The sequence below is a fragment of the Cydia pomonella genome, chromosome 25 (genome assembly GCF_033807575.1).
Source record: "Cydia pomonella isolate Wapato2018A chromosome 25, ilCydPomo1, whole genome shotgun sequence".
NCBI lineage: Eukaryota > Metazoa > Arthropoda > Insecta > Lepidoptera > Tortricidae > Cydia > Cydia pomonella.
The window spans coordinates 4289574-4310518 of NC_084727.1; the positions used below are offsets into that span (position 1 = coordinate 4289574).

Sequence of the window (20945 nt, forward strand, 5' to 3'; positions counted from 1 at the left end):
AATGTCAGATTCAGATGCGTTCATAAATTTAAGGGTAAGGCTTGCTATTCATTATAGAACTTATAAAAACGAATGTTTCCACTTACCAGTTGCCGCCACTGTAGGCCGATTCATAAATACCCGCAATAAGTGTGAGTCTAGAACATGTCTAGCAACAAATTAACGTAACTGCTAAAAAATATGATTCACATTACGATGCAAACTTCCACCGAAAATTGGTTTGAACGAGATCTAGTAAGTAGTTTTTTTAATAAGTCATAAAATAAAAATATTTTTTTTTTTCATCAAACCCATACGTTTGGGCGCGAAAGCATCTGTCAAAATATATTTTGTTAATTTAACATATTTAAAGCAGTTTTAAGTATAAAAGTTGAATTTTAGGGCAACTTTTAGTTAATATAGAACGTAACTGCTTGATAAAAAAAGCGGCCAAGTGCGAGTCGGACTCGCCCATGAAGGGTTCCGTACCATTTATGACGTATTGAAAAAACTACTTACTAGATCTCGTTCAACATTTTACCACTTTGGTAGTGTCTCTCGCGCAAACTATTCAGTTTAGAAAAAAATGATATTAGAAACCTAAATATCATTTTTGTAGACCTATCCATAGATAGTACGGGTTTGATGAAAAAAAAAAAATTGGTATGGGTATGTACCACACGTATGAGTTTGATGAAAAAAAAAAATTTTTTATTTTATGACTTATTAAAAAAACTACTTACTAGATCTCGTTCAAACCAATTTTCGGTGGAAGTTTGCATCGTAATGTGAATCATATATTTTTTTAGATTTTTCATTCTGTTATTTTAGAAGTTACGGGGGGGGGGGGGGGGGACACACATTTTACCACTTTGGAAGTGTCTCTCACGCAAACTATTCATTTTAGAAAAAAATGATATTAGAAACCTCAATATCATTTTTGAAGACCTATCCATAGATACCCCACACGTATGGGTTTGATGAAAAAAGATTTTTTGAGTTTCAGTTCTAAGTATGGGGGACCCCCAAAATTTATTGTTTTTTTTCTATTTTTGTGTGAAAATCTTAATGCGGTTTATAGAATACATCCACTTACTAAGTTTGAACAGTACAGCTCTTATAGTTTCGGAAAAAAGTGGCTGTGACAGAATCGGACAGACAGACGGACATGACGAATCTATAAGGGTTCCGTTTTCTGCCATTTGGCTACGGAACCCTAAAAAGCGGCCAACTGCGAGTCGGACTCGCCCATGAAGGGTTCCGTACCATTTATGACGTATTAAAAAAAACTACTTACTAGATCTCGTTCAAACCAATTTCCGGTGGAAGTTTGCATGGTAATGTATATCATATATTTTTTTTAGTTTTATCATTCTGTTATTTTAGAAGTTACAGGGAGGGGACACACACACACACATTTTACCACTTTGGAAGTGTCTCTCGCGCAAACTACTCAGTTTAGAAAAAAATGATATTAGAGAAACCTCAATATCATTTTTAAAGACCGATCCATAGATATCCCACACGTATGGGATTGATGAAAAAAAAAACTACTTACTAGATCTCGTTCAAACCAATTTTCGGTGGAAGTTTGCATGGTAATGTACATCATATATTATTTTTAGGTTTATCATTTTCTTATTTTAGAAATTACAGAGGGGGGGGGGGGGGACACACAATTTACCACTTTGGAACTGTCTCTCGCGCAAACTATTCAGTTTAGAAAAAAATATATTAGAGAAATCTCAATATCATTTTTGAAGACCTATCCATAGATAACCCACACCTATGGGTTTGATGAAAAAAATTTTTTTGGGTTTCAGTTCTAAGTATGGGGAACCCCCATAATTTATTGTTTTTTTTCTATTTTTGTGTAAAAATCTTAATGCGGTTCATAGAATACATCTACTTACCAAGTTTGAACAGTATAGTTCTTATAGTTTCGGAGAAAAGTGGCTGTGACATAAACGGACAGACAGACGGACATGACGAATCTATAAGGGTTCCGTTTTTTGCCATTTGGCTACGGAACCCTAAAAAGTGTTAAATTAAACAAATGGAAAGGGACTTAACTCTTTTCCAGGCCGCACTAATCTACAAGGTCTTGACTCTTGCCCATTGATAGTAGGATCAACTAGATGTGCTATACGCGTGCGCCCGTGAGGGACAGAACATACGGAATGCGCCAAATTAAAAACACGTTTTAACATTCCTGAAAACATACCAAAAACAACCTACGGCTAAAATTTCCGGGGGGGAATAAAAAAAATAGTCTGTAACAAGGACAAACAATCATAGCACTAGCTTTCTCTGCTACTTCTACTGAAAGTTCCATAAGAGCATCTCGTTCGGTCGTCTTCTGCCGGCTCTACCATTTCATCTCTATACTTATTGTACCTATATGGTCTTGCCAAAAATCCAAACATATAGTTCTACTAATTCGTAGGTTCGCAAGGTGTACTAGCAACGTTAAAATCACCCTTTTTAAGCCGTACTGTCAGTCATTTTACACCTGCAGCCTATGGATCAACTTTACTCAAAAAACTTAGAGCGCCCTACGCATGTAATATAATAATGCTTTTAGGATGCTATTGGGGCTACCGCGCTATTGCAGTGCTAGCGGTATGTTCGCGGAGGCGCGCACCGACGGCTTCCACGCCATCATGCGCAAGCGGGTGACGTCGCTGGTGCGGCGCGTGCGTGGCAGCGCCAACAAACAGTCTCCTTGCCACAGTCGCGGACAGGGTAGATGGCGCTTTCTGGCAGTACTGGAGTAGCCTACATGCCCATAATAGTCAATGTACTGCATTATAAAATAGTTATTAACATAGGTTTAGTAATATATTTTAGGTAATACGTTGCTAATATAATATGGAAATTTAATTTTGAAATGTTATTTTAATTTAATTTAATTTAATTAATCCAGTTGCGATGAATCATTTCAAGACAAATCCAATTTGATTTGACCTTATTTTGGATTGCTAACGTTGAAATTCTATTGGCGAATATGTGGTCGATATAAAATATGTGGTCACTTTGCTAGCAGAAAAAGGCGGCAAATTTAAATAATGTAGGTGCGAATAGTTGACTTCCCGTAGCAAAGACAAAGTAGTACCAAAGTAGGTGTTCCCACTGGCATTAATAGTCAGACTAATTATGGAGTGTGGAATTAAATCCACACTACATAATTAATATGTAATAATAATACTAATGTTAACGACTCATTTTATTTTAAAAGTTGTAAACATAAAGGTATAAAATAAAACCTAAGCAATTAATATTGGTAAGCTTTATTTATTAAATTCCTTATAAAATAATGACACAAATAAGATCTTCGTTAGGTCAATAAATTTTGTGTAATAAACCCTGTTCTTAATGTAAGTAATCTGACAATTTTTAATCCTAGATTAAGTTACACTGAACTTGAAACTTCTTAAAACTGTCTTCCTCACGAATTAACAAAGTATTATGCTAGACTTATATTGAACGCGATATTGGCCGTGAAGTACCTTTTGTTGCCCCTGGACAACATACATATAAATGCGTCGAAATATCGGGAGCTCTAAAACAATATACTTAAGTGAAACTAACCGTTAATCATTCAAAACTATTAATGTAATATGCTTTTCGCGTCATGGAGTTATGAGGGATCACGGCTTTAACTTATCAAGTTATCGACCTAACAACAGAATAAATTAAAAGTTGAACATCTATGCGACGTGCACGAGGGTCTCCGCGTACACGTCTCCGACGGCGCTGGAGGCCGTGCAGCCGTAGTACCCGTTGTCCTTCTTCTGCACCTTGCTCAGGGTCAGGGTGTCCTTGGGTTCCTTAACTGAAAGTAAAACAGTCTTGTTAATAAAATAGTAAGAATCTTATGTTTGAACTGAGTGATTGACAGCATATTTTGTAAAGTCTAAAGTGCCAATTACATCAACACTTTATCAGGCCCGATAAAAAATATTCTTCCGTTTCACCAAATATCAGCACATCGTTTACAATATTTGAAATGTAAAAAACTGGTTCATATGCAAAAATATCGAACTATGAACATTTTTGGCAATTAAGGACAAAGTACATTTCAAATATTGTTAACGATGTGCTGATATTCCGTGAAACGGAAAACGATTATCAGGCTCGAAATCGGGTTATCAAATTCAAGCACGCATTTGCCTCAGACGAAGTACTTAAAATACATAAATACCTTCAAGGGGCTGTCCGTTGAACGACCAGGAAATTTTTTGGGCTCCGCGTACTTTGCAGGGGATGGTGACGTCGTCTCCAACCTTGGCGAGCATCACGGGCTCTGGCTGCTTCGTGAACTCAGGGGCTTCTGTAAAGGGAGTTAATGTTGGTGAATTTTAATTGTATAAACTACAAACTACCAGGTGGTTAGAGCCCATGACTGGTTTAAAGGGACACTGCATGCCGCTGGATCGCCGGCGCTGCCTCTTTCGAGTAGGTAAACGTACCAGAAAGGAAGTACCAGTAGGTACATCTGTACATAGAGAAATGTACATGGTAGAAAGTTCAACTAAGGTGTCACATCCGGTTGCGGCGCTAGTGTGATAATGAATATTATATAGTTTGTTCCAGGACTGTCTCATTTCAAACAAAGAGATAATATTACTGTCTTTGTCCTGCGCTAGTACTAGCACCTAATAGAAATGGATGAGTATACTTTTCCTGGTTCTTACTGACAAGTTTTGTTTGCACGACCATAACTCCCAAATTGTCTCTAATGTAATGCGCCCCTTAGAGAGATGATATCTCCATTTCCATGTCGCGCGAGGGACTAAAAATACCTCACGGTAGTTTAATTTCGAGTAAGCTTTATCTTACCTATGGCTTACTGTGGGCGACAGCCGACACGCAATCGAATGTATGTTATTATTCCGTAGATAACCCTAAGTTATAAATTCCTTACTTAAGTTGTAATAGCAACAATAAAGATCTTTATCAACGTAGGTAGCCTAAGACCTAGGTAGACTATGTATTATGTCTAAGTTGTAATGTAAATTAAGACCTAAACTGAACCGTTAATTCAGAATAAGCCCTAGAACCTTTCTTTATCCCAGTCATGAAATAATGAGCCCGATTATGCCTATACTTTATATTACGTGGTTAGAGCGAGAGAATGTGAGCTAGACAGGTAATACATAGGAATGGTAAATTTCCCCAAAATAATTGGGGAAAATCTTTGGTACTCATACCTACTTCAAGCCTGAACCTGCGGGTAAAAGTACGTATGGGTATCATTGTGGAAAAAGGTAACGGTTATGATCTAGGTAAAATCGAGACTTTCACCTCTCTCCTTGAACCGTAGGATGAGATAATATGCATAACACGTGCCGAACTGACAGATTTGGCTCATTAAATCTGTACTTTGTAGCTAAACCGTAATCATGCGCTCGTTTAAACTATTGCAAGCTTATAGAACTTAATTAGACTCTTCTAAAAACATATAGTTATATAACCCCACGATTTAGCTCGAAGTAGGAAGCCTAGATAACTACCAAATGGAAAGACAAAATGTAGGAAAATACGTCTAAACTTGTGCATTTTTACGCAGCAACGTGGACCAATCACAGACGCTAAACCGCTCGCGTTAGTTAATGTGACAAAGTTATAACAATTCCGTTCGAGCGGCATTACCATCATGAGAGCCGCTAATCCTTGCCTGTGATTGGCCCAAATTTATGCCGCTAAAACATACAAATATGGGTGGACTGGAAAAAGCCAGTCAGGATAGCCACTCGGAGCCACTTGTACGGACGCACCTACTACTGCACCAGTCTATCCTGCGCACTTTTTCATTGGAAAAAATCGTCGGATCGCACCCGGCCCTGCCGGAGGGGAACACCCTGCGCCTCTTCGAAGCCTACTACCGGTCGCCCCATCTGCGGAACCAGACCCCGGCCCCGCTACAACGGAATCCCCGGGAGAGGAACCGCAGCCTGGACCAGCAACCGGCAGTAATGCGTCGCGAGCGACCCAGAGCCGACTGAACCCGAACATGCACAAGCAGCCGAAGAACCCCCCCGACCCCCCGGTCCGGGTGGGTACTCGCCGAAATGAGATTTCGCAACCACCCGCAGCCGCATCGCCGAAGCCCGCGACCCCCCCCGTCCCCTCGGATAGGGTGGGTACTTCGCAACGCGAGTTTCTAGGTGTACCCACGCAAAACATGCCTACGGAATCCGACCCCCCCGTCCTCTCGGGGCAGGTCGGTAGTACGGAAAGCATGTTTTCACAGACACCCGCACCCACCGTGACACCAGAAGACACCGAAAACGCCGAAATCGAACTGGAAGATTTCGCCGACGCACCTGAACCCGCCGACGGCCCCCCGCAGCCGTGGCACTCGGCCGACGCAGCACCCGGCCGCACCTTCTCGCCGATCCCGCGGGAAGCCCTGGACCGACTTTCCCCTCACGAGCAACTGGATCGTGACCGTATCCTGGTTGCTCGTCTGGGACAAGTCGGTTACATGTCTCCAGGCCTGGAGGCATGGATGGCGGCCTATGTCAGGCTGCAGGGGCACGCGCTGGGAGAAACGGTGGAGTTGCTACCGGAAGACGCCCACTTCCTGCGCTTCCTGGACGAACACCCGGCCATTCTCCAAACCTCGGCAACGAAGAGGAAGCCGGATTGCAGCCCACCCGCTAAGCAGGACCTGAAACGGATCTGCAACAACATTTCGCCGCCCACGGACCCACGTCTCCGCAACCGCCCCGGAACCGACGCGCAACGCCGCGCGGAACCCCCTAAGGCCCCAGCTACCGACAACACCGCAAGCACCGAGGCCCCTACACCAGGAGCCGCAGCCCCACCGCCACCGACACCCGCACCTACCTCTGCGGGTCCCAGCACCAGCTACGCGAACGCCGCAGCCCTCCCCTCGGGCGCGACCGACTCGAGCTCCGCCACCTCCGCAGCCAGCAAGGCTGCAAAAAAAAATAATAGCAATCAAAAAAAAAATAACAGCACCCAAAAAAATATAAACACAGCTATTGAAAAGAGCAACAATAGCAAGCAGCCTTGCGTCGACGACGATGATGCGGGTACTCAAAAAAAGAAAAAATCAAAGTACCCCGCCATCGTTGCCGACATTTTACCGAATTGGCCGAAGGTCCTGGAGGACCTTTCGCAAGAGCTCGGGGAGTCGCCCTTCACCACGCCGAAGGGAGAGGGCATCCTGTTCGAGCCCCGCTCCGAGACGGAATATCGCCTCGTAATTCGCCACCTCTCCAAACTAGAAGACGAAGCAGCGGCCGTCATCGAAGAAGCCAAACAAAAAGGGGAGCCCACTGACGTCATCAAGCCCATATTCAACATCTATGGGCTGGAAGATGAGAAGCGGCTCAAGGTGGCCGTCAGAGGACTCCCCTCGAAGACGCCGATAACAACCATCATGGAAGCCCTAGAGAAGCTAGGACACCCCGTGGAGTACGCGAAACAAATTGACGCGAGAGGGGGTCGACCGGGCTGCATCTACTTTGTGCAGCTCGCGGGACCCGCACGGGACAACGCGGCTATCTACGGGGTGACCGAGCTACTCCACGTCAGAGGCATCAAAGTGGAGGCATGGCGCGGAAAGAAGGGGCCTGCGCAATGCCACCGCTGCCAAGGCTTCCGTCATTCATCGCATGGATGCCACAGGGAGCTCGCCTGCGTCCGCTGCGCCGAAACACACTGGGCCAGCCAATGCTCGAGACCCCGCGAAGAAAAGGCCACCTGCAAGAACTGCAGAGGGCCCCACCCTGCAAACAGCCGCAACTGCCCGGTGTTCAAGCAGGAAATGAGGAACAAGAGAGCCGGGAGAACTGCCATCTCGGTCTCTGTCCCGACCCGCCCGGGCCCCACAACCAACGCTACGGTCCCAAAGCCCACGGTGGAAGAGTCGGCGCCAGCAACTCTGATGGCGCCGGCCAACCCCCCCGCCCAAAGGGGGGCAGTCAGACCGCGGCAGGTGAAGGAGTCCGGCTCGAACACCAGCAATGCCGCCAAAAACAAAAAGAAGAAAAAAAAAGAAGAAGAAGACGGCCACCATCTCTACAACCGCAGCTCCAGCCCCCCGGCCCGCTGCACAAAATCCAGCCACAGCCCCAGCCACCAACATAGCGCCTCCCGCCACGCAAGACCTCGCAGCTCTAGTAGCGCAGCTCGCCGCAGTGGCCCAGGCGCTCACCGCCGCCCTACACACGCAGCCTAGAGTTCAATAGGTTGCGTGTTGTATACTGGAACGCGCAGGGGCTGCGCTCGAAGATAGGGCAGCTCCGGCAGTTTCTCACGGCGCAGGATGTCGACGTGATGCTAATATCCGAGACACTCCTGCGCGCTGAATCCAGACTGAAGATCCCCGGTTACATCACCTACCGCAAGGAGGAGCTGCAACAGAACGGCACGGCATACCGGGGCCTCGCTGTCATAGTTCGGAGGTCCATCGTCCACCAACCGGTGGAATACCAGCCCCTCGACTCCCTTTATGCCCTGGGAGTCGACATCCGAGTCTCGGGCCACGACCTCCGACTATACGCAATTTACCGTCCCACAAGAGCTACCGGAGACATCGCTAGAGACCTGCGCAAGCTGCTCAGTGCCCCCATGCCGACCATCCTGGCGGGGGACTGGAACGCGAAGCACCATGCATGGCACGCAACAAGGCAGGATGTGGCGGGCCGTGCCATCTACCAGGCAGCCGTGGACCACAACTTCGACGTGTCCGGCCCCGAGGAGCCGACACGCTACGACGATCGGTACGGGACCGCCGACACCATCGACTTTGTGGTGCACAAGGGCATCACTGCAGCCATGACTCAGGAGGTACTGCCCGACCTGCCGTCGGATCACCGCCCGATACTCCTGAGCCTGGAGGACTTGCCCATCAAGGCACTCTTCACCAAGCCTCGACGCCGCGTCTGCTGGGAGACATACGTCGAAGCCATGGAGGGGAAACCCCAGACCATGGCGGTCTCCACAGCAGAAGAAGTGGAGACAGCAGCCAACACCATCTCCTCCAACATCCAGGACGCGCTCAACACAGCCACGCACACCATCCAGAGTGACGGGAGGCGCCCCCTCTTACCACAAAGGATCTTGGACATGATAAAGCGGAAGCGCGTCCTGAGGAGAAGATGGCAGACCACTAGATGCCCCACACTGCGAGCAGAACTCAACACGCTCGTCAGGACAGTGCAGAAGGAGCTTCGAGACCATGCAGCGGAGAGCTGGGAGAGTCACATCGCGTCCATAGACGGTGATGTCCCCTCCATTCACCGTCTATGCCGACAACTCGGCACGACGCGAGAGTCGACTCGCCCGCTCAAAGACGCGACCGGACAACCCAAGTACAAGGCAGAGGATAGGGCGGAGATCTTTGCCGAGTGCTTGGGCACCCAGTTCCGGCCCAACCCCATTCAAGACCACGAACATCAACAAGAAGTCGAACAACACCTGGAGAGGTACCTAGAGCAACCGCTGGAGTCAGATGAAGATCCGGTCTTCTTCTCACCCGGCCAAGTGCAGCGAGTCCTCAGGCGCTGCAAACCAAGGAAAGCCCCGGGCCCTGACTCGATCCCGAACGCGGCGCTAAGTCACCTGCCACTACGCTCCATAGTGGCGGTGACTCGCCTGTTCAACGGGGTCATGCGCTCGGGACACTACCCGACAGCCTGGAAACTTGGTCGGGTGATCATGCTGCCCAAACCAGGCAAGGACAGAGGAAGACCGGAGAGCTACAGGCCGATCACCTTGCTCAGCACCCTCTCCAAGGTGTTCGAGCGGCTTCTGTTGGGACGGCTCCAGCCCTACATCGAGCCTAGGCCGGAACAGTTCGGTTTCCGCGACGGGCACTCCACGTCTCTGCAGCTCACCAGAGTGCTCCACTTTATGGCGGCGGTACTAAACAAGAAGGAGCACACCGCAGCCGTCTGTTTAGACATGGAGAAGGCCTTTGACAGGGTGTGGCACGAGGGGCTGGTGTACAAACTGTCGAAGACCCAAGCACCCCGACGCATCGTTCAGGTCGTGGCTTCATTCCTGACCGAGCGCCGCTTTGCAGTCGCAGTCGAGGACGCAGTCTCCAGGGAGCGCCCGATCCACGCGGGCGTACCTCAGGGCAGCGTCCTATCTCCTGCCTGCTACGCGCTGTACACCGACGACTTCCCGGTCGTGGGAGACGTCAAGCTGGGCCTCTACGCGGACGACGCGGCCCTCTTCGCCGCGTCCATGAACCCTACGCACGCCGCGAAGAAACTCCAGAGGTCCCTTGACGCCCTCCCCGACTGGCTCTCCAGGTGGAGGATGTCGGTGAACGTCGGCAAGACGCAGGCGCTGCTAACCGGCTTTACCAATAAGCCCCCCCCGCCTCTTCGCCTACTCGGAGAAGCCGTGCCATGGATGCCGCAGGTCAAGTACCTTGGAGTGACACTTGACCGGCGGCTAACAATGAAGCCGCACGTCGACGAAGTGGTCCGGCGCGTGAAAACAGCACGCACCCTGCTCCGTCCAGTGCTCTGCAGCAACCTCCCCCGCCGCACGAAGCTGGGGATATACAAGACCTACATTCGGTCCCGCCTGACGTACGCAGCTCCTGCCTGGTACGCCATGACGGCTGAGACACACAAAAAGAGACTGCGTGCGCAGGAGAATGCGGCCCTTCGCACCATAGTCAACGCCCCCCGCTTCGTGCGCAACATTGACATCCAGCGCGGGCTGAAATGGCAGAGCCTGGACACCTTCATCAGCCAACTATCGAGCAAAATGTTCGAGCGCGCCGACCACTCGCGACACCTCCACCTGCAGGGCATCGCGCCACTCCACGCACGCCCCCCGGACAACCGCCGACAGCGCCAGCTCCCCAGGACACTGGTGCCAGTAGCCGCAGGAGACGAGGAAGACCGCAGCAGCCAGACGGAGCCCGCAAACCCGTAAAGCCGCTGATAGGCTACCTCAAAACAAAGCCATGATCGGCACTCATGAGTGGCCATCACGGCCAATCATGGCCAATCACGGCCAATTGAAGCCACAGCTCTAGATGAGCACAGAAGGACCCTCCCGTTGTAACGGGAGGCGAAAACCAACCGCCAAAAATCCCCCACAGGGATGGAAAGGCCACTCACCCTCACAACAAATGGGGTGTGAAAGAAATACTCGAAAGCCAGTCAGTCGCCATTCAGGACCCGAAATAAGTGAACGTAAACCTAAGTGCTTAAGTTGATCGTAAAACTATAACTTGTGAGAACCTATTAATAAGATCCATTTGTAAAATCAGACCCTTTTTTATTTTTGAGCTATCGTAGATGTTCCTGTAGGCGACCGTCACCTACACTTACTTTTAAAGATTTCCTATTCTCGTTGACTCGCTTGGAGAGAAAGAGAGTCTTAGGGAGATTTTTATTATATTACGTCGGTGACATACAAGTTCTGCTGGACCAGCAACTCCAGAGGTGTTATATGCGCGTTACCGCCCCTAACACTCCGCACCCTCGTTGAGCTCTCTGGCAACCTTACTCGCCGGCAGGACAACACTATGAGTAGGGTCTAATGTTATTTGGCTGCGGTTTTCTGTAAGGTGCTTCCCCAGTTGAGCTTTGCTCTAGATCTGGAATGACATCCGCTGTGCTGTGCCCTACCACATAAATGCCCATACATTTCTTTCTTGTGGTAACTTAAAACACGTACGTTCAATACATTTTTAGGTACTCACGTTGAACAGTCAGCTTGATTTTGTGGCTCTGCGGCTTGCCAACGCCATTGTTCGCGACGCACTCGTAGGTAGCGTCGTCTTCGGCCAGCACCTTGGTGATCCAGAGGCGGCGGCCCGCGCTGCGGTTGCGGTGCGTGACGCGGCCGCCCGGCTCCCCGTTCACGTTGGTGCGCGTGCCGTCGCGGGAGATCTTGAACCAGTCGGGGTGGGCCATGGGGCTGGAGGATATAAGATATATAAGTTTTTGGGCAAAAAATAATTTGAGGCACAAGTTTTTATCGATTACTGTACTTACTTTTCTTTCCACAGGCAACTAATACTCATGCAAACACAATTAGTTATCGTTGTTTTATCAGAGAGTTCTCGTATATAGCCACTTCCTGCATTGCATTGTTATCCGATTTATGCAAATTATCAGTTTAATCGGAAATCGGGAATGAGTCAAATTTAGCTCCCAAGATTTGACCCCAAACTAACATACAAGACTTGAGCCACACTAACAGGGCAAGGTATTTCTTATGCTCTCTCTTAAAAATTGAAGAAGATGAAGATGTAAGTAGATGTAAGCATTACTGGTTAATGCGCTCATACGCACACGCGTGTTCTCTTCGGCAGCGTTCCTGAATCCTGATTAAATAACCGGCCAAGAGCATGTCGGGCCACGCTCAGTGTAGGGTTCCGTAGTTACTCTTCGGTCACAATAAGCTAAACTGGAGCTTAAAGTATAGTAAATTGTTAACCAAGGGATGAAACGGTACCTTTCACCCGAGTTAAACAAATAGGCAAATTTGCATAATCAGTACCTAATTAAAGTAAGTCTTTTTATTATGAAGGGAAAACTTTTTGCGATAACTCAAAAACAGCTAAACTGATCATGTCCGCTATAGTTTTCATTTAATGTCTTTCTTAAGCTCTACTTCCACGATTTTTTTCATATTTTTTGGACCTATGGTTCAAAAGTTAGAGGGGGGGGACACATTTTTTTTTCTTTCGGAGCGATTATCTCCGAATATTTTCACTTTATCAAAAAATGTTTCTTGAAAACCCCTATTAGTTTTGAAAGACCTTTCCAACGATACCCCACACTCTAGGGTTCAAGCGAAAAAAAAATTTCACCCCCACTTTACGTGTAGGGGAGGTACCCTAAAAAAAATTTTTTTTTTGATTTTATTGTACGACTTTGTCGGCTTTATTGATTTATATATCCATGCCAAATATCAGCTTTCTAGCACTAACGACCACGGAGCAAAGCCTCGGACAGACAGACAGACAGACAGACAGACAGACAGACGGACATGGCGAAACTATAAGGGTTCCTAGTTGACTACGGAACCCTAAAAAGATGTGGTAAAGCAGAATTTAGGTTTGTATGGAATCACTGTCTCATTGTTAGACAACACTTGAGACCACCTAGAAATAGAATTCTAACTTGTAAGTACTGTAAACTGTCACTATTTTTGCCCCTGCTAATCGTACATCATGAATCAATAAAGTATGATTCTCACTGAACGGGCGGAGTCGGACCTCATTTCACATTTGTACGGCTCAAGCCAGTCGGCTCCTGGCGGTCGCGGACGGCTCCGGACGGACTTCATCGCTTCTGCCGTACATAATGTAAAGGCACATTGAAAACGCGCTCCGGCGCAGCCCGACTCCAGCCGGAGAGTCGGAATCGTACATAAACAGACAAAACCACATAATTTCTCCTTGACAACCATAGTGGCACACTATACAAAATAAGAAACATTCAATACTTAGTACATTACGATACAAGTGCGAAAAATAGGAAATTCGAAACGAGTGGCGATAAATTAAAACACGACCGACAGTACATATTTATGACCTTTTAAATTTTCGACATAGCTACATAATGTGCTAATTTACGCACTAGTGCGGAAAAGTAGCACCATATGTACTGTAAATACTTAAGTAATGTTCTTCAATTTTTGTAAAAATTTAATTATGATTTTTTTTCTACGACACTATACTTAGTTTTCAAGGAGTGGTATTTCTAAAACTTACGTGCCACCGTAGATGCAGTACATCATGACGGCGATGTCTCCGGTCTTGACGGTCATGTCCTTGCTCAGGTACTGCGGCGTCAGCTCTCCGCTCTTAGGGCCCTTGGCTGGAGTCAGGTCCTAAAAACAAATGTTGGTGTAACTAGGTGGAATTTAATCATCGGATATAAAGCACTACAATATAATAAGCTTGATAATCTCTATCATATCAGAAACAGAAAGAAATGTCAATAGGCTAGTCGGTATTGACCCTGCCTACAAAGCAGAAGGCCCCGGGTTCCAATACTGGTAATCAGGACATTTATTTGTGTGTTTATTACAAATACTTGTATGTAGAGCCAGATCTAGCTAAGTTAACAACCATTTTGATAGCCCAGCTTGTGTCAAGTAAACGTCATAATTTAATACAAGTTTGACGTTTAAAATAACACTTGCACTGTCTGGGCTGTCAAAATCGCTGCCAACTTATCTTGGTCTGACTCTATTTAAGTATTTATACCAGTATATAACTATATATTACATATATCGTCAATCGTTGTCGTCGTACAGTCGCCATGAAATATATTGGAGCAGCCAAGGTGTTCACAAATATCTGAACAAAGCCTCTTTGAGAACCTTTACCGCTCCAATATATCTGATGGCAAGTGTGCCTACAACACAAGCCATATTGAGCTTCCTGTGGGACTAGTCGATCTGTGTAAATTTTCCCTATAATATTTAATTATTTATGATGTTTGACGACCGGGCTGGCCTAGTGGGTACTTGCATTGAGAAATATAAGCAAAGAAAGAGTGATTAATAGAATCAGGCGTTACTTTGCGGAAATCCATGCTAATTAAAACAAGAAATATTACTTTGCTAATCCGCGAGAAAATAACGTGTTAGTCAATCAGTGCTAACCCGTTATACTTACTTGCGTATTTAAATACGCAAAGTAATATTTCTTGTTTTAAAGAAAGAGTGGTAATAAGTACATCAGATCTCTTACTTGTTTTGGCAATCCATTATTCGTTAGTCACGACACTTGTGACATCTAGTGTCAAGTAGCGGTACTGATAAATTCACTACTTGAAGTTAGATGTCGACTACGAAATAACTCGCGTTCTGGTAAGAGAACTGATGTATGGAGTGAGCACTCTTTCTTTACTTATATTTCTCTATGGTTGTGATAGAGCTATACCAACCTCAATGATATGTTCAGCAGCAACCACCTTATCATCTTCAGCCTGCGTTGCAACCAAACACACATACTTCACATCCTTAGAAACATCTTCCTTAGTCACATTAGTAAAATACAGATCACCCTCAGGCGATTCCAGCAGCCTCTTCTCCATAATATCTACGTATTTGCCATCCTTGCCTTGCCTGTACCATTCAATGACCGGTTTAGGGTAAGCTTTGGTTACTGAGCATTCCATTTTGAAAGGCTTGCCTTCTTCAGGGGTATGCTTCTGAAGGGTATGCTTCGGGATTTCTACGAAGGTTTTCTTGACGCTGATCGCTCTTGAACTAGCAACGCCTTCGGTGGATGTGGCTAGGCATTGATACACGCCCTCGTCAGAGTCTTTGGGGTTGTTAAAGATGAGAGTCCCTTCGCCGGCGCGCATTTTGATGTCTTGGGATTTTTCGTTGACGGGGAAGGGTTTGCCGTTTTTCGTCCAGGTGTAGCTGTTGGAAATTGTTGAATTTAGAAATCTAGCTTGTACTATGACATAACATAATAGATATTTGTATACTCAGTCAAACTCAGTCATTCATTAAGCCAAGGGAAGTTTTGCCTGGGGTAATAAATAAATAAATAAAATAAAATTATTTTATTTCAGTAAGGGTTCATATACATCTTACAGTTAAAACTACAAATAAAAAAAAAAAAAAAAAAATTAAAAAAAAAAACACAATTACAAATTATACCACACATAAATACTATTCTTATACACACATTATTTATATTACACCATTTACACATAACTGACACAAAAATACCCATTAATAATCAATATCATACATAACATTTTTATTAAGTTGGATCATGCAACAATGATTCATATATGCGCAGTCGAACCTGCTCGCAATCATTGTCAGAATACTGTTGGAGCTGCCCCTCACCCTGCGCACCAGGGATGCGCAGCGCTTCCGCATGGTGGCATGGAAGCAGTCTACCCTGGCTGTAGCAAACATCCCTGACGCGCTGCAGTATCGGGGCAACCTCATCAGCACTCTGAACGCATCGTTATATTGGATTCGCAGAGCATTGTACTGTTTCTGGGTATAATCACTCCACAGGCTGCTGGTATAAAAGGCTGTACAGTAGGCCCTAAACAGGGTGACCTTGACTTCAGCGGAACAATGTAAAAACCTGCGGGCGATCATATTAGCCCGTACAGACAATGCTCTGCGCTCCCGCTCGATGTCTGCTCGATGTAATAGTCGTGTAAAAAATCTAAGCTATATATATCAGCTCAGTTTTTTTTTATACTACGTCGGTGGCAAACAAGCACACGGCCCGCCTGATGGTAAGCAGTCTCCGTAGCCTATGTACGCCTGCAACTCCAGAGGAGTTACATGCGCGTTGCCGACCCTCAGTTGGTGGAGCGTTAGTTAGATACGATGAATATTTAACTTTTCCCAAAAAAAAAAGGTATTTTACAGTACATATGGGGCTACTTTATAGCACTAGTGCGAGAAGTAGCATATTACGTTAGTATGTCGAACATTTAAAGGGCCATATGTACTGTAAAACGTTGTACGATACATGTGCCAATAGGTAATTCGCAACTCGTGTCGATTTAAAACACTCCCTTCGGTCGTGTTTTAATTTATCGCCACTCGTTTCGAATTTCCTATTTTTCGCACTTGTATCGTAATGTACTATTATGTAAGTAGGTCTAGTTGGTTTTTCACTTGTTATGAATAAATTTACACTAAGTAGGTACAAGATTCTTACGAAAAACATTTTTGATTAAAGCTTTAATAATCAATAACCCATATTATTATATAATGTTTCGTTTCACAAATACAAAACTAACAAATAAAAAAACCGGCCAAGTGCATGTCAGGCCATGCACACCGTAGTTACTCTTCCCTCACAATAAGCTAAACTTGACCTTAAAGTATAGTAGATTGTTAACCAAGGGATGAAACGGTACCTTTCACCCGAGTTAAACAAATAGGCATATTTGCATAATAACTTTAACAACCCATTTAATAACGTGCAGGGGAGGTACCCTAAAAAAAAAGAAAGCGAAACATAGATATTTATAAATTAGAGATAGTTAAGTTAGGAAGTAGAAAGTATGTGAGGTGGAATGTTTGGGCAATGGCGTGATCTTTATTGTTTAGTTTCTATTGTAAATCGAGCTGCGATCAATGCTATGGAGGCCACATAAGGATTCGTTCCAGTTCGTTTCATTTCAATGATCGATTCATTTGAAATTGGACTATGAAATCGAAAATATATACTTAATAGAAGATAATAGTCAATTGGTTAGTCAAGTCGCGTTTATTTCAATGGTTCAGCCGCGGTACATTTTTACTTGAAAATGCTGCTACCTAAGATATGTCACCCTAATAAGGCGTTGAAGCGTTAAGGGAAGGAATGGAAAAGATCGCACGCATCTGGTAAGCCTCCGTAACTCAGTTAAAACTATCCATTTTAAGCCAAAAGTGCCTTACATCATTTTGGAAAACAGATGATGACTTTTAAAACTGATGTATCGATTTAACGAAAAAAAAAACGCATCGAAATTGGTCCATCCGTTAGAGAGCTACGATGCCACAGACAAACATTGGCGTCAAACATAAAACTCCCCTCTTTTTGCGATGGTGGTTAAAAAAGACTTACACAACTTTGTCGTTGGGCGTGGTGGTAGCGCAGGGGATGGTGAAGGGGTGAGCTTTGGCGGACGACACCCGGAAGGTGACTTCACGAGGAGGCTCCTTGAGAACCGGCAGGTTGATGTCCACGGGCTGAGCGGCGCCTGGATTCAAAATAAATAAATACATATTATGAGACAAATTTATAAAAATCTATCCTACTCCTACAGTAAGTGAGGTGGGTACTGGATGACGGTACATGTCAAACGATATATATGACGATATACCTACATCAGGAATTTTTCTGATAATGTGTTCATCCTCATAACAGATGAGCCTAAACGGTCGCGCACTGTGCGGTTTAAGAGAAGTATCGCCCCGCGGACGCTCCGGCTGCAGAATGAGCTCCTGCAGAGGTTACAGTATGGGATTTAAAAAAAGGAGTGTACATGATTTTAAAGGGTCGGCAACGCGTATGTAACACCTCTGGAGTTGCGGGCGTCCATAGGCTACAGTGACTGCCTACCATCAGGCGTATATGCATATGCTTGTTTGCCACCGACGTGGTATAAAAAAAAACTTATTTTTTAAGTAAAAAAATAAATAAATGAAACTTACACAAAGCGGCGCTCGCAGCGAAAAGGATAAATACTTTTACAGCCATGATTATCGTAAACCTAGAAATATATAAAATATTAGCAAAATATAATTTATTCATAGCCTGCCAATGTCCTCTTGAAAATAAGACCAAATTAAATTAAATAAAAAATAGAACATCTTGCAATAGAAACCTTTCACATATAGACTTATAATTAAAAAAAAATATGATTAAAAACTGAACGCACCCGTGTACACTTTGGCGGGAACACGACAACTGCAGCAATGGCCGACACAGCGTCTATTTATACTGCACAATATTTACAGGCGCTTTCCTCGTTCATCACTGCACTGTCGTCAGCCGCACTCTGAATAATATTGTGATACATACAATACACATAGGTAGATACCCCAGGTAAAGAACCGGGAGACAACAACAGAGTTTATCGCGTGATAAACAATGCCTATAAAAATATCGGTACAGTCGCCAACAGATAGCTAAAGTTTGAGCAAACTAAGTTTGCAGTGATTTTGATAGCCCAGACGGTGAAAGTGTTATTTAAACATCATAATTTCATAGAAGTTTGACGTTTAAAATAACACTTGCATCGTCTGGGATATCAAAATCGTTGCCGACTTAGCTTGATCTAACGCTATATCGGAACGGTCAAGGTGCTCAAATATATCTCAATATACGCTCAAACGGTATACACTTTATAAAAGAAAGTCCCCCGCCGCGTCTGTCTGTGTTGTCTGTTCGCGATAAACTCAAAAACTACTGAACGGATTTTCATACGGTTTTGACCTGTCAATAGAGGGATTATTATGAAAGGTTTAGTTTAGGTATATAATTTGTTAAGGTTTTGTGTAACCCGTGCGAAGCTGGGGCGGGTCGCTAGTTCATTGCGATATTTGTGAACTCCTTGGCCGCTATATACTTATTACATATGTATCGAATAGCGGCTGTACAGCTTAAAACTACACTTAGGAGCAAAACTGTCCCAATAGTAGCATATTAGTAGAATGTGGAGAAGTTGATGTCGATCAAGGGGAGGGGCACATGATTAACACATAACAGTACTCTTTGAAATTTTCTACAAACCCGCCTAACATATGATTTACTTGGCATTTACGGTTATTTTGTAATTTCGAATCCAAAAGTAGAAATAAACACATTTTTATTTTTTCCAATATTTCTAGTTCCTCCTATGAAAACTCCAAATAGAGAACCATATATAATTAAGAAATTCTGCCACTATAAAATCATCATGAAATTGTTTTAATGGGGCATATTTTTGAAGTTACTTTTAGATATGTTGAGATGGTTTGGACACGTGGAAAGAATGAGTGAAAGGTTAACAAAGAGAGTGTATAAGGGAGAAGTAGAAGAGGGAGCTGGAAGGGGTAGACCTCGGCGGACTTTCTCTGATCAAATCGGGGAAATCCTGAAGAAAGGCCAGGTCAAGAGCACCCTAAACCGACGAGCGTGTATGAGGAATGTCATGAAAGTGAAGGAAGCGAAAGAGGTATGTCAGGATCGTAGCAAGTGGAAATCCGTGGTCTCTGCCTACCCCTCCGGGAAATAGGCGTGATTATATGTATGTATGTATGTACTTTTAGGTGCCTTATAGTTCGGTGCAAAAGTGTACCATTAAAAACAGCCATAGAAAGTGTCTGTGAATTCAATGTTAAAGACGACTGTTATTCTGCCATAACTAGAAAACTATGTTCACGATTTAAACAGTTGATACCTCATTTTAGAGAGGCTAAATTTCTTAATTAGGTATGTATGGTTTCCTATTTGGAGTTTTCATAGGAGGAACTAGAAATATTGGAAAAAATAAAAATGTGTTTTTGCTACTGTTCGATTCGAAATTACAAAATAACCGTAAATGCCAAGTACATCATATGTTAGGCCTATTTGTAAGAAATTTCAAGGAGTACTGTTATGTATTAACCGTGTACCCCTCCTCTTGATCGACATCAACCTTTCCACATTCTCCTAATATGCTATTATTGGGACAGGTTTGCTCCTAAGTGTATATCGAGATAATTATAATATGAGTAGTATGTTATAGTTTTGTATCGGAAAATATAACTTTTCCTTATTATGACTGTTAGTGATTGAGAACTGAGCGTGGAAATGTTCTAGTAGGTAAACAAAGTACCTATTTTCCTTATACATTCATAAGTTAGATGGCGCATGAATGGGATGACTATTGGACTACTAAGCAGATGCACGTGCTGATATTCATTTTTTTTTGTCAGTATACGTACTGACATTGACTACTAAGTTTTGCCATAGTGAAATATAAGTAAAGAAAGAGTGGTACTTCCATACATCGGGTTTTCTTATCGCTACTTGACACCTGTACTGTACCCCTAGTGTAAATAAATTCGATTTCGAAACGTGACGTACGCGTTTGCGTTTAGTCTCATTTTGTATTGGATTTAGAAAGAGCGCGCCAAGCGGGACGTTTTGGAAACTCAAAATCCTATACAAAATGAGACTTAACGCAAACGCGTTCGTCACGTTATAATGTCGATCAAATTTACACTAGGGGTACAGTACCCCTAGTGTAAGTTTTATCGACATCACATTTTACCACTTTGGAAGTATCTCTCGCGCAAACTATTCTGTTTAGAAAAAATTATATTGGAAACCTCAATATCATTTTTGAAGACCTATCCTAGCCTACACGTATGGGTTTGATGAAAACATTTTTTTTTTTAATTTTATGACCTATTTAAAAAAAACTACTTACTAGATCTCGTTCAAACCAATTTTCGGTGGAAGTTTACATGTTAATGTACACCATATATAT

At 44.4% G+C, this 20945-nt stretch overlaps 1 protein-coding gene across 1 annotated transcript; it reads right to left on the bottom strand.

The window, feature by feature from the left end:
* Positions 1-3253: 3253 nt before the first annotated feature.
* Positions 3254-18463, bottom strand: LOC133531793 (hemolin-like). The gene is made up of 8 exons (XM_061870193.1): positions 18369-18463; positions 18142-18200; positions 17552-17687; positions 14895-15378; positions 13712-13830; positions 11690-11907; positions 4184-4312; positions 3254-3814 (listed from the first exon to the last, which is right to left on the bottom strand). Exons 2-8 carry the CDS (start codon positions 18185-18187, stop codon positions 3690-3692), a joined length of 1257 nt encoding a protein of 418 aa, XP_061726177.1. The 5' UTR covers positions 18188-18200; positions 18369-18463; the 3' UTR covers positions 3254-3689.
* Between the last annotated feature and the right edge of the window lie 2482 nt (positions 18464-20945).